The sequence below is a fragment of the Sinohyriopsis cumingii genome, chromosome 6 (assembly GCF_028554795.1).
Source record: "Sinohyriopsis cumingii isolate HCF-2022 chromosome 6, ASM2855479v2, whole genome shotgun sequence".
NCBI classification, from domain to species: domain Eukaryota; kingdom Metazoa; phylum Mollusca; class Bivalvia; order Unionida; family Unionidae; genus Sinohyriopsis; species Sinohyriopsis cumingii.
The window spans coordinates 131,467,868-131,480,985 of NC_142966.1; the positions used below are offsets into that span (position 1 = coordinate 131,467,868).

A 13,118-nucleotide genomic window follows, 5' to 3' on the forward strand; every position below is an offset into this window, starting at 1 on the left:
TAAAATGTCAGCATATTAAACTCTAGTATTTAAAGAGTTATTTATTTCTAAATTAACTATTACTGAGTATGAAGTTGGTAACGAAAGTCGTTTCTTGCTATAATCAATAATATAATTACAAGTAAATATAAGTTCTTCAAACAAATAAACTTTCCAATAAATTATATTAAAGAATAGTAAAGAAATATTAAAATAATCAAATGTTGCAACGTACTGACGTTAGATTAACATCTTAACACTAATACGCCTTATACTATATAAATAATTGTACATAGACGATAATCGTTCGTACCTGTAGCGACACAAGCCTCGTTGAGTTTCTGACGAAGGAACTGGCGTGTGGGCGGATTGACGCCTTTTTATACCAGTTTCTTAGGACATGTCCAAATATGGACATACGTCTAGTTCTTGTGACCGCCAGAATCTCAAAGTGAGGCTCCATCGTTCCCTACAGACTATCGTCTGGGTCTATGTACGTCATTAGACAGACAATTCTACCACGTCAGCGTGTGGAGCTTATAGCTTAATCAGGAATTTTAGGCATCTGCAATTCAGTAACTTACACAAATTAGCGAGGGTAGTTTTTGCTGACTTATGATACAAGGGAAATGCATAGAGAGTTTTGCCTTTGCTCATAATGGCGCAATCTTTATTAAATAATATATAATTGTAATACCGAAATAAATGGATTTAATCTTAATATATTTTAATAGAAAATTACTTTCAATATAATTTAATCAAAAATTACTTTTAGTACAATTTAGAGAAAATAAGCCAAGTATCTGCTTTACCTTTAAAGGCCCTTAAGGTTGAGTTGCACTTCACGTTGCTGTAATTTGCACAATAGTAAAAAGCTGAATGAAAACGTGTTGAAATTTCTTTTTCTCTGAATAAAGGCATTACTATGGTAAGTATGTATGTATATATATATATATATATATATATATATATATATATATATATATATATATATATATATATATATATATAGCGTGTTTAATTTTTGTCGCAAGGGGGATTTAATGCCTACCTGTATTTTATCATGATTCTAAGAAGTAAGCAATGTTTATTTGGATTTGAGTTCAAGACCTTACCTTGTTTACACGTTATTCAGTTTCTGTTGTGTCTGAGGTCAAGTAAAAAGTAAAATTAGTATATATATATATATACGTCTGTCTTTGGCATATTTGTGTTAGGAGTCTTTCTTTACTTTATAAAGATGATTACGTAGATTAATTTATCTCGACAAATAGTGAAGCGTCAAGAGTAATTTATCTAGACGAATATTGAAGTGTCAAGATTAATTTATCTCGACGAATAATGAAGTGTCAAGATTAATTTAATTTAATTAATCTCGACGAATAGTGAAGTGTCAGGATTAATTTATCTCGACGAATAGTGAAGTGTCAATATGATCTGTTCTATTTTTCAACAGCACTGTGATGTTAGGTCCGTGAGGGAAAAGTTGCAATGGAATTTTCGAACACTAATACATGTATCTTTAGTGGTCACACATTTAAACAAGAAAGAACACAGGGTATCATCCTTAACTATTCTACAATGTTTCACCATAAATGACGAGTGAAAGACTGCACCAGTTAAGATTTTCCAGCGTTTAGCCTAGTCAGTGCAATGTAAGTACGTATTTACCAGTATGAAAGGGAAAGTGCATTCATAATTAATAATTGTTTGAACAGTAAAAACGTATTTATCACAAATGCACTAGCTTGATTTCAATCACTGTAGTATATATAAAGAAAATATACTGAACAACTTTTTTTCCAAAGCTTTTATTTATTTCGGTTTGGGCGCTTTTTTTATGAATGAAATGTGACAAATGGCTGTAGTCATCTTCGTAGGTTTTGTGTTATAAATAATACTGTCTCACTACGAACCAATGACTACACACACCATTAGTAAAGCTGAATGTAGAAGGATATGATGGTATTTACTAATTAACAATTGCTTAGTGATAATTTAAGGAGGTTTCCTTATAAAGAAAATCTAACCTAGGTCATATAAAAAGCAGTACATGACGGAGTTAATGTTTCAGCTGCATCATCAGCGTAAATAATGATGAAGGGAATAAAGGTATACAATATTTATCATAAATGTAAAATAAATACTGATTATTATAGAACTATTTATTTATTCATTGTCCTGAAAACAAACATCACTACTAGTATCCATTGTTTCTAGGACACGCTTAGATAACAGAAAACCTGAACCATATCCCTATCTCTCAATTATTATCCGTCTCTCCCTATATTTCTATATAAACTTATATGGTCTTGAGAATGTCTTTGAATGTCAACATTATGGGTGAAAAAGGGACAATGTAAATGACCTCTGTTTGTATAGCCCTACAAAAATTAAGGATTTTAATAAACTGAATGGTTGATTAGTTATACGCTGGTGACATATTTTGGATCCCAATGTCATAATGAATTCAAATTATTTTCCTTGTGCTATTCCTTTCGCCAATATAGGGCCTCCTTTGCAAAGATGCACAAGAGGCCAAACACAAAAGTCAACAGTCTTCCCAGACTTTGTATAACTGCGATACTCGTCCTTATCAAATTCTCTGCTTTCCGTTTCCTCTATCCAGGACAAATATATCGGAGGGTCCTGCACGCACATCCACCACACGATTTCTACACAGAGTTGGACGTATTTAAGCAGGCGATGGTTTCGTGAATCAATTCCTTCAGGAATAAGACTTTGGTATCTGCTATCGAAAAACTCCTGAAATAAATTAAATAAAGAAGTGGAAACAAAAGAAACAATTAGATATATGGATTCTTTCCTACATGTATAGACATATTGTAACATTACATATAAAACAGTATATAATAAAATTCGCATCATATTAATGCTTCTAAATTCACTGATAGGTGTAGCCTTTATATTTTATCTGTTTGTCAGTTGTCTATTTCTTACATTTACAAAAGGCAAATAAAATTAGCATAAATATGAGACTGACACCAAGAATATATAATTGTACTCTTTTCTGTAGGTATAATGTTTAAGATTTTTTCCGATAACATCTTTACTATTATTTTTTCCAAGTTTCTGAGTATTTCGGAATAAAATTAACAATTAATAGCAACTAAAATAGAAAAAAAATGTCTTAAGTCATCTACGTTTCTACATATAAAGCAACGTTTGCATTTATTAGAGAAAAAAAAAATTTTCTCGTTAAATTTAATCACCCTTAAAATAGGATAGACTAATTAATGAAGAATGGTAGTAACGTTACCCCATATCAGTCTTAAAGACGCCTTTGGATTGTCCGTTATTACACCTATGCAAGTGTATTTGTTTGGGTATTTTTATTTTTTGTTTGTTTTGTTTTTAAAACCAATCCAATACTAAAAGAAACTCCAAAAATAAGAATAAAAAATAAACAGAATTACTTTCCAAATTCTTGTAGATAAACTTCGGGCATTATCTTTCAAACTTTGGGCCACTATTCCTTTTCGTAAAGCCTCAGTTTTCAATGGATTTCCATTGCTCTGCAAAATAAAGTTATTACGCTATGTGTTGTTGTTGTTGTTGTTGTTGATGATGATGATGATGATAATGATAAGGTACCGTTTTATTAACTTTCTGAACATAAGACGACAACAACTTTTCTCGCTATTGGGAATGTACGTGCTGTTGTTAATATTCCAAACTGTAGAACACAGAGGACCGACACATCACATCCACAGTGACCTATATTGTTTTCCTACTGTGGCTTGACTTGTGAGGAGTAGTAACAAAGAGCGAAAACAACAAAATTCCTGTAATCGAAATTTTAATTCTTGTGGTCTTTAATATCCTCCCTTGGACATTAAGAGATGGAACCACACTTTATATCTGTCTGTAACAAGAACATAAATTGCTTAGTTTGCTAAGATTCAACTCAGTGGTCTACAATGGCGTATCATAATGGACATAATATCGGACAGAAGGAGGTATCATACTATACCTATTGCTTAATATCGGACAGAAGGAGGTATCATAATATACCTTTTGCTTAATATCAGAAAGAAGTAAGGTATCATAATATACATATTACTTAGTATCGGTCAGAAGGAGGTATAATATACCTATTGCTTAATATCGGACAGAAGGAGGTATCATAATATACCTTTTGCTTAAAATCAAACAGAAGGAGGTATCATAATATACCTATTGCTTAGTATCGGACAGAAGGAGGTATAATGTACCTATTGCTTAATATCGGACAGAAGGAGGTATCATAATATACCTTTTGCTTAATACACTGGACAACAAATTTTTACAAAAGTCATGTTACTGAAATAAAATTAGTCAATTCTTATCAATTTTTATGTGCTGAACACGAATATGACAGTCAAATTGCAAAATTGGCTCTAGTTTTTTTGTAATCTGCAAGAAATTAATGTTACATAACGAAATGCATTCCAATAGTAAAAGGTCAACTGTAATAGCCTACCTATAAAAAATCAAGTCATTGACTACATCTTAGATTTCTTCGCCTGTCTCTTGTACAGCTGTTCGGGAGCATCTCTGAGGAGTGTCCAGCAGTAGTCAGCCAGCATTGTAGTGGACCATTTTCCCTGGTATCTTTGTTCCATTGTTGCGATATCTTGATGAAAACGTTCGCCGTGTTCATCACTAACAATACCACAGTTGCTAGGAAAGAAATCCAAATGGGAATGAAGGAAGTGAATCTTTAGAGACATATTGCAGCCAAGTTTCTTATACTTCATCAACATGTCTTCTACTAGTTCCTTATAGTTTTCTGCCCTAACATTTCCGAGGAAGTTTGTAGAAACTAGGCGAAAAGCATTCCATGCTTGTTTCGCGTCACCTTCCAGCAAGTTGTTGAACCGGTCATCTTTGAAAAGCTCTCGAATCTGAGGACCCACAAAAACTCCCTCTTTAATCTTTGCTTCGCTGAGTCGAGGGAATTTTTCATGCAGGTATCGGAATGCTGGCAAAGTCCGGTCAATGGCTTTCACGAAGTTCTTCATCAAACCTAGTTTGATGTGAAGGGGTGGTAGCAAGATTTTCTGAGCCTCAACCAGAGCTGGGTGTTGGATATTCTTCTCTCCAATGGCTACATTCTGCCTGTGAGTCCATTCCTTCCTCATGTAGTGCATTTCCCTTGCTCGGCTATCCCACTCGCATAAGAAACACATGTATTTTGTATATCCTTGCCGCAGTCCCATTAAAAGGGCAACTACCTTCAAATCACCACAGAGGTGCCAGCTGTACTTGTTATACTCAATGGAATTCAGTAGCTGCCTTAAGTTATCGTATGTCTCTTTCATGTGGACAGCATACGCTACTGGAATAGATGGAAGAATGTTTCCATTGTGCAAAAGCACAGCCTTGAGACTCAGTTTCGAAGAGTCCACAAATAGTCTCCATTCTTGTGGGTCATGAGTGATTTTTAAAGCATTCATGAGGCCCTCAATATCGGAACAGAATATCAGATTACTTTCCTTTCTGAAGAAAGGCTCCAATTGCTGGTGGCGCTTTCGATATGCAGTAATTGTGACATCTTCTTCTAGAAGATTCCATTGTTGGAGTCTTGATCCTAGCAATTCTGCCTTGTTCTTTGATAAGTCCAAATCACGAATCAGGTCATTTAGTTCTTCCTGTGTTATTCTGTGTGGGGTTGATGATGCACCACAGTGAAAATCTGGATCACTGCATGCTGATGGACCAGGAGGAGAACAGGTCGACTCACCTTTGTTTTCGTCAGATGAATCAAGAGAATATTCTGCTGGAGGTTCTGGAATAGGAAGTCCCTCACCATGTGGAACTGGTCTCAATGCAGACGGAATGTTTGGGTAGACTATTCTCGACTTCTTTCGCTTCGTTATTCCGCCGGAAAGAGGAGGAACCAAGCAGAAGTAACAGTCATTTAGGTGGTTGCTTGGCTCTCTCCACACCATTGGGACTGCAAACGGCATTGATGACCTTTTGCAATTCAACCACTGTGAAAGCTGTGTTGTACATGTAGCACAGCATATATGCGGAGCCCAAGGCTTGTCTTGGTCACCAACCTTGCATCCGAAGTAAAGATGATATGCCTTCTTCACTTGAGAATTGATACTTTTCTTCTGGTTGGCAAATGTCACTTCCCCACAAATATAGCAAAAATTGTCCGCCGTATTAACACACTTTCGAGGCATTACTGTTCTTTATTGTACGTAAATGGATAAAATAATAAGTTTTATGTAACAGTAGCTTGAACTGTCTCGCACAACGTCTAAAATATTTTAAATGCTGAACCTATCTGATTGGGCTTTATATAGTACACTGCTTACGTCAGCTTCAGCAGCCGCCTGGCATTAGTATAATAGGCCTACACATGTATAGTACACTGCTGACGTCAACTTACTTCAGCAGCCGCATGGCATTAGTATTGCATTGCATCAGAAAATGATGCAATCAACTGTGGATGATGTGAGCATGATGGTATTATGCAATGTTACATCATTATTCCGGATGTTGCTGCAGTCCTACTGGAGAAATTTACACAGTGAAACATAGAAAATGAGGTATATGAATATCTTCAAAACGAGAGCCAATACAAATTTTTCACGGTTATATTCGTGTTCGGCACACCAAAATACTACAGATTAGGGCCTTTTCAAGTCAGTAATGATTTCACTGTTGACCAGTGATATCAGACTGAAGTACGGTATCATAATATACATATTGCTTAATATCGGACAGAAGGAAGTATCATAATATACCTATTGCTTAATATCGGACAGAAGGAGGTATCATAATATAACTATTGCTTAATATCGGACAGAAGAAGGTATCATAATATACCTATATAATATACCTATTGCTTAATATCGGACAGAAGGATGTCTCATAATATACCAATTGCTTAATATTGGGGATACAAAAAGTATTAAACATATACTTTGCATTAAAACTCGTCTTAACTTTTTATTCCAACTGGAAACGCGTTACTAAAAAGACTCAAATTGATACCGTTGCAGCAGGAACATTTTTCATCACCGACATCAAACGGTTCCGCTCATCTGATGCCTTCTCTGTACAAAAGTAATAGGCATGCTGGAATGTAAAACAATTGTCAGGAAAGAATATACAATGACATATATTCAGTTATTTATATGCATTTGCAAGTCCTAAGTCTAGGGCCTTTTTCACTTATATAGCAGCACAACTGAAGTTGACCCGTTGGGTCTCTCTCTCTCTCTCTCTCTCTCTCAGTGTTTACCAAACCAATTCTTGATTTTTAAAATCTGCTGTGTATTTGTCTCCATGTCTGTGCATTGAATTGTATCTACATATGTCTTATTTTTATTCATTTGATTTATATTGTCTAATTTTTATTTCCCCCTATTATTGAGTTATTAATTATATCTATCTAAAATCGGTAAAGAAAGCTTAAGACAAACATACTTTCCTCCATATATAAATTTGAATGTTATTACACCCACCTCTCACTATGTGATTTCTCATTGCGATCATCTTTGGATTTTCCAGTTCTATAAATGACAATGTTTGCCAACGTAACAGAACTACATACTGCTATAAAAGCGTGAAGTATGTTTTAAAACACGTGCCCTACTTAGCTATCCCATTTCTCTGTTTAATAAGATCTCCTTATCTTTACAAATTTATTTACATGAAATTTCCTTCACCAAATTTATCTTACACACACATGTATACTGTATTTAGTAATACAGTTTTGTTCTTATGTTTTAAATAAAAATCCAACCTTAACAATGCACAAAAGGACATAAGCTATCTTCCTTTCATCAAAATTCATCTTTTGAAGCTCTTCAAAGGCATCTGTATACTCGTTATCGTAGAGTTCTGAAAATCTTTCAGCCAAATTAGTTGATCGGTTGTTATCAGACAAATCTGCGATATTTGGGTTTCCTTGCTTCAACAGTAGACTTGCCTCCTCGCTGCGCCTAAATGAGAACGGTAGATGATCGTTTGACAGATTTTAACAGGAATCAACTGAGAAAGAGATTTTTTGATTCACCGCTTATAAATATTGGTCTTTAAACATTTAAATTATCAGTTATACAACACGTAAACAAAAAAATCAAAATTAATAAAACGTATTGTTATGAATAGGGAATGTCAGTTCTGAACGTTAACAAAAGAACTACATTCGTATACATTATTAACTTTATAGAGCATCGAAAAAAAACTTACCTAATCACTTCCTGGGGGTCATGTACATTTTGTCTCTTGAGTTCATCGCCAGCTCGTCCATTACTGTATATCTGAATAAGCGTACCCTTCCTGTCACCATGAAGTTGAACTTGGGAAGTGCTGGACTTTTTTTTAGGATTGTTTATGGTTGCATCACGTACGCCGTTTGAAACCCGTTCCTTCTTCACAGAAACACGGTCCATCTCTTCTTGCTGGTCCAGTTTTATCATTTTCTCGTTTACTCGTTTTAACACTATCTTAGCATTTATTTTATCATCTGTCTTTTTAGCGGTATCGATCCTATTCTCCACGTATTTCGTTGAGCTTGGATCTTTACCTTCCTGAAAAGGGTCTGAATCACCTTTATTTGTTCTAGATGTTTGTTTCAGTCCTGGATCTACCTCTTGAACTTTTGGATTTTCAGTACGTGTGCTGTCTTTTCCAATTTGTGCTAAATCACCATTTTGAGACGAAACTGATCTCTCTCGTGAACCCCTTTTTGAAAATGCAAATTGCATTTTTGAACTAAGGTAATCTTCGCTCTGCTTCGTTTGCGTGACCTTACCTTCATCACCGACATGTCCTTTAGGATCATTAGAATTCTCATTTTGAACTGAATCTATGTCTTTTTTTGACTTTAATGTCACTGAATTTTCGGATGTCATGTCCAAACTATTGCTCTGCAATCCGTTTGTGTCTTTACTGGCAACAGCGTGTAGCGAGCTATTTATGTTTTCCTCTTGAGTTTCTTGAGGTTTATCGACATCTGGATGTGTTTCTTCCTTCATTGGCATTGTTATCTTCTCCTGTCCTAATGAATCTGAATCACATCTTTCTTCAGAAAGTTGGGATGATAATGAAGACTCTTTCATCTCCAATGAATTATCCATCAACACTCCGTGTGAATCTGTATTAACCGCAATGTTTATAGATCTTAAGCCGTTTGACGCAATACCATTGCTTGGAGTGCCCTCCTGTTGAATGCACGTTTCAGCATCAACTAAGTGTTTTGTCCTGTTTGAATCTGTGATCACTTTATCTTTCTCACCTTCACTTGTTGATGTCAGATTATCAGAATTGACGATTTGTTTCCAAGTATCGGTAGCATTTACAACGTCACCGATTCGATTTTTGCTATCGATTTCCTTCGATGTATTTGTGCTATCTTGATATTTACTTTCTTCAATATTTGTTCCAGAATGACTCTTTGATCCATCCAAATTCCCACCTACAGGGTCTACATTTAGACTCACCTTCATCTCCTCCGTCCCGTCATCTCTTTTCTCCATCTGATCACCTGTCTTCGTCGTCTCCTCTAGATATGGTTGACTCGAAGATTCAGTAGTAACTTTCAAATCCGTTTCATCTGTTATTTGCTCTCCCTCCCTAATAGGGCTTAAAGTGCCTAAGCTTCCGATAGATAATCGGCGAGTAACGGGTGTTTTATGACCATTATTTTTATGATTTACAGTGATTAACTTTTCTTTCTCTACGTCTGATCTGATTCCTAAAACATGTGTCTGATCAGTCTGATTAGTATCACACAATGATCTTCCTGACTTTTGATCATTAACAACTCTCGTTACTTTTTCATCGTGATTCTGGTTCTTACTTACCAACATAGAGCCACTGGCTGATTCTGTAGCATCAATTTCCTTGGCTTCACTTTCTACTGTCCCCTTTTGTATTGAATCTGGAGTCATACTTTTGCCATTGTTCATAGCATTTATATTGTTTTCGTCTTTGTAATCAAACTCTCTTGCATCATTTGAAAACTTATTTTTAGAACTAATATGTTTGACCTGGGGTTCATCTGCATTTGATTTGTTGTCTTGCCATATCGACATAGATGAGTCTGTTCTCTTTTCTTGCCCAGCTGCATTCAAGCCGCCTGAAGGTATATTTGCACTGTCTGGATTGTTTGTGTGTCCATTGAATGTAACTTCCCTCGTGATACGTTCTGTATTCATAAAATGTGTATTATCGATGTTTGCTTCCGAAATTTGCTCTGAATTCATAGTCGAACGATCTAGTCTGAAAATGTTGTCACTGGATGCTGCGTTTCCTACTGGTTTTATTGATTGCTTTGTTAAATTTTCAAAGTCAATGTTCCCTTGCAAAATTGTAGAAGAATGATCCATATTTTCTTGTGTTTTGGTAATTTCCTTAGTTGTGTCATCCAGTTCTGCAGTTAAATTCAATTTATTTGTTTCATATGTGTCTTTCTCTGTTACTGTATCTCCTTTGTCCTGTTTTGTTGTAGGTGGGCTTTTGGACGCTTCCATCGACTTATTTGGTAATTTTGTATTAATTTCTCGTTTTTGTATTACCATATTGTCATTGTTGCCATCGGAGGTTTCATAGTCCACTCTTTCTCTTTTGGAATTCGTTGTCGTCTTCTGATCGTCCGTGTTGACTGACATTAATAAATCTCGACCAGTGATGTCGACTTCTTGCCATATGCTAATGGGTGACACAGCGGAAACTTCATCGAACTCCTTTTGTTCTGGGCTCGACGATTCGTCGTTTTCTGAATAGCTTGTTCTACTACTCATGTCGGGGCCCATTAAATTTGTAAGATCTATTACATCACTCGGTTGTTTCATCTTATCGTCATTTTCTTCGTCCTTCATATGTATATATTCATCATGTTCTAGTTTACACTGTGACTCCTGAAGTGTATTAATATTTTTGTCACTTAAAATGTCGGTATTTTGTTTCAATGTGCTTGTTCCTTTGTTGCGTTCTTCATTTAATACTTGCTCCGCTTTTGTCTTGTCTATAACCAAATTATTTTTTTCATTTATAACATTACTCACGGAGTTTAAGTTGTCGGCACTTTTATCAGGTGAAATGCTTCTACCTATCATGCCACGACGTCGGGTAGATCCTAAATTGTCTATGATTTCTTTCAAGAGTTGCGCAGGCCCATTTATTTTACTGGCACTGCTTGGCTTTAAGGTGTTGACCTCTTCTTGTTCTACACGTTTTGGATCGGTATTTGAATTAAGCATAGGAGAATTCTTGTGGTCACTAGTTTCGTTGACTTCAATATTCTGGTGTCTCGATTCTGGAGACTTGTCTCCGTTTCTGTCCGTTTTAGTTGAATAGCCTCCTTCAGGCGACAAACGTTGGTCTTTAATTACCGAGCGTTGATCACTGATAGATACCTCGGGTGTGATCTTTCGTATAATGGGTCTCAGACTTTTCCGTTGATAATTTTTTCGTCTCCTTTCAAATTCAGGATCAAAGTAATCGCCCGCCACTTCAGTATTATCCTTGAGCCGTTTGGTAGGTTTAGACCTTTCTTCGACATTGATTTTCTCTGGATTTTGCTTCCTCTTTTCTTCCAGTAAAGTTGGTCCTTGCTCCTTCTCCTCTGGGTCGAAATAATACTCTGAATATTTAACCACATACTCACACTGTAAAAGGAATCAATACTTTGTCTTTAATTATTTATTATATTTTGGAATATTAGTAACATATTTTATATTGTAAAGTAGTTGTGATTGATTGCTTTCAAACGGCCTCGAAATAATTAATATAATTAGCGCATGTGACATTGCATATGTAACAGTGTTTAAATCTCAATTTAAAGTGTAGGCAGTGAGGACACCCTGTGGGTTTTCAACTTTCCGTCCCAATATATATATATATATATATATATATATATATATATATATATATATATATATATATATATATATATATATAAATGCCTCAGTTCATCGAAACTATGATTATAGTTTTGAATGGTATCGCAGAACTATTTTATTCATATTAAGATTTCACATTAGAATTCTTGCACACAATTGTACTAATTTATAATTTGTACTTGGTCTTAATTTATGCTGTTTTTGATGTGAGGTGGGTTGTATTTCCGTTGCTTCTTGGGTTTTTGTCTTTTTTCTCGTTGTTTATATGTAAGCAAACTCCTGGTCATTCTAGTAGACACACAATCATATGATCTTTTCCATCTCTTTACAAAAATATAAATATTTTGTTTCATCTTTAATGTTTACTCATTGAACATTCATGTTTTTCTGCGTCAGTAAGTAAATGCAAGTCTGAAATTCATATAAATATTCAATTTACACACCATGGAAGATCTGTTATAACTTTCATTTCCACAGGAAGCTATTAAAGTTGGGTCAAACATTGACGAGAGAGTGATAATATCCGGTAGCTACAAAATTATAACATATAATGGGTTTTTCTTTTTGTACGATTTTATCGAGGTCTTAGAAAATTAATTTTCACAAGTTATAATAACCTCTGACCATCAAATTAGACCTGTATTGAAAATGAGTTGTCCGATAGTATCTTATGAAAAGATGTGATTTTGTATAAATAAACCTTACCCCTTCTTCAAGGTCATGTTCCTCCATCAGCATTATATAATTACGATCCTCTGCAATAGTCAATAATTCAAATAAGGCACGCTTACGGAACAATTCAGCAAGTTGCAAATTCCCCTCTCGTAAATAGGTCAGAAATATTTCAAGTGATGTCGCATCATATATTACCAGTTCTCTCAGTTTGGAATAAAGAATATTCATTTCTCTTGTAATCATATCTAGGTCTTCCTTCTTGAAATCTTTGAGGTCGCAGTTTTCAAAGCGTTCGATGAATCCAGGTGCTGGCGTCTGACTCATCTCTGTTGCCTTACCAGGGCTGATGCCTAAAACATACACGTGATCAGTCTGAGGAACGGTATACATACGTATACGTGATATGGAATACCGAAAAAATAAACAGCGTAATAGAAAGAAAAATTTAGGTCAATCAAATCATTGTCCTTATTTTGTCTTTTACTTACCTCTCACAATGCATATATTACATTATTGATTTTAAAGTAAGTCTCCGTGATCAATATTCTGTGCAGCCATATTCGACTCGTGCGTCTTTCACACACTACATTTCAA

At 35.2% G+C, this 13,118-nt stretch overlaps 1 protein-coding gene across 1 annotated transcript; it reads right to left on the reverse strand.

Moving 5' to 3' along the window:
- Window positions 1-996: 996 nt before the first annotated feature.
- Window positions 997-13,118, reverse strand: LOC149797978 (uncharacterized). The gene is made up of 7 exons (XM_089963060.1): window positions 13,013-13,118; window positions 12,555-12,874; window positions 8,194-11,615; window positions 7,745-7,943; window positions 6,991-7,074; window positions 3,417-3,515; window positions 997-2,745 (listed from the first exon to the last, which is right to left on the reverse strand). Exons 2-7 carry the CDS (start codon window positions 12,846-12,848, stop codon window positions 2,455-2,457), a joined length of 4,389 nt encoding a protein of 1,462 aa, XP_089819186.1. The 5' UTR covers window positions 12,849-12,874; window positions 13,013-13,118; the 3' UTR covers window positions 997-2,454.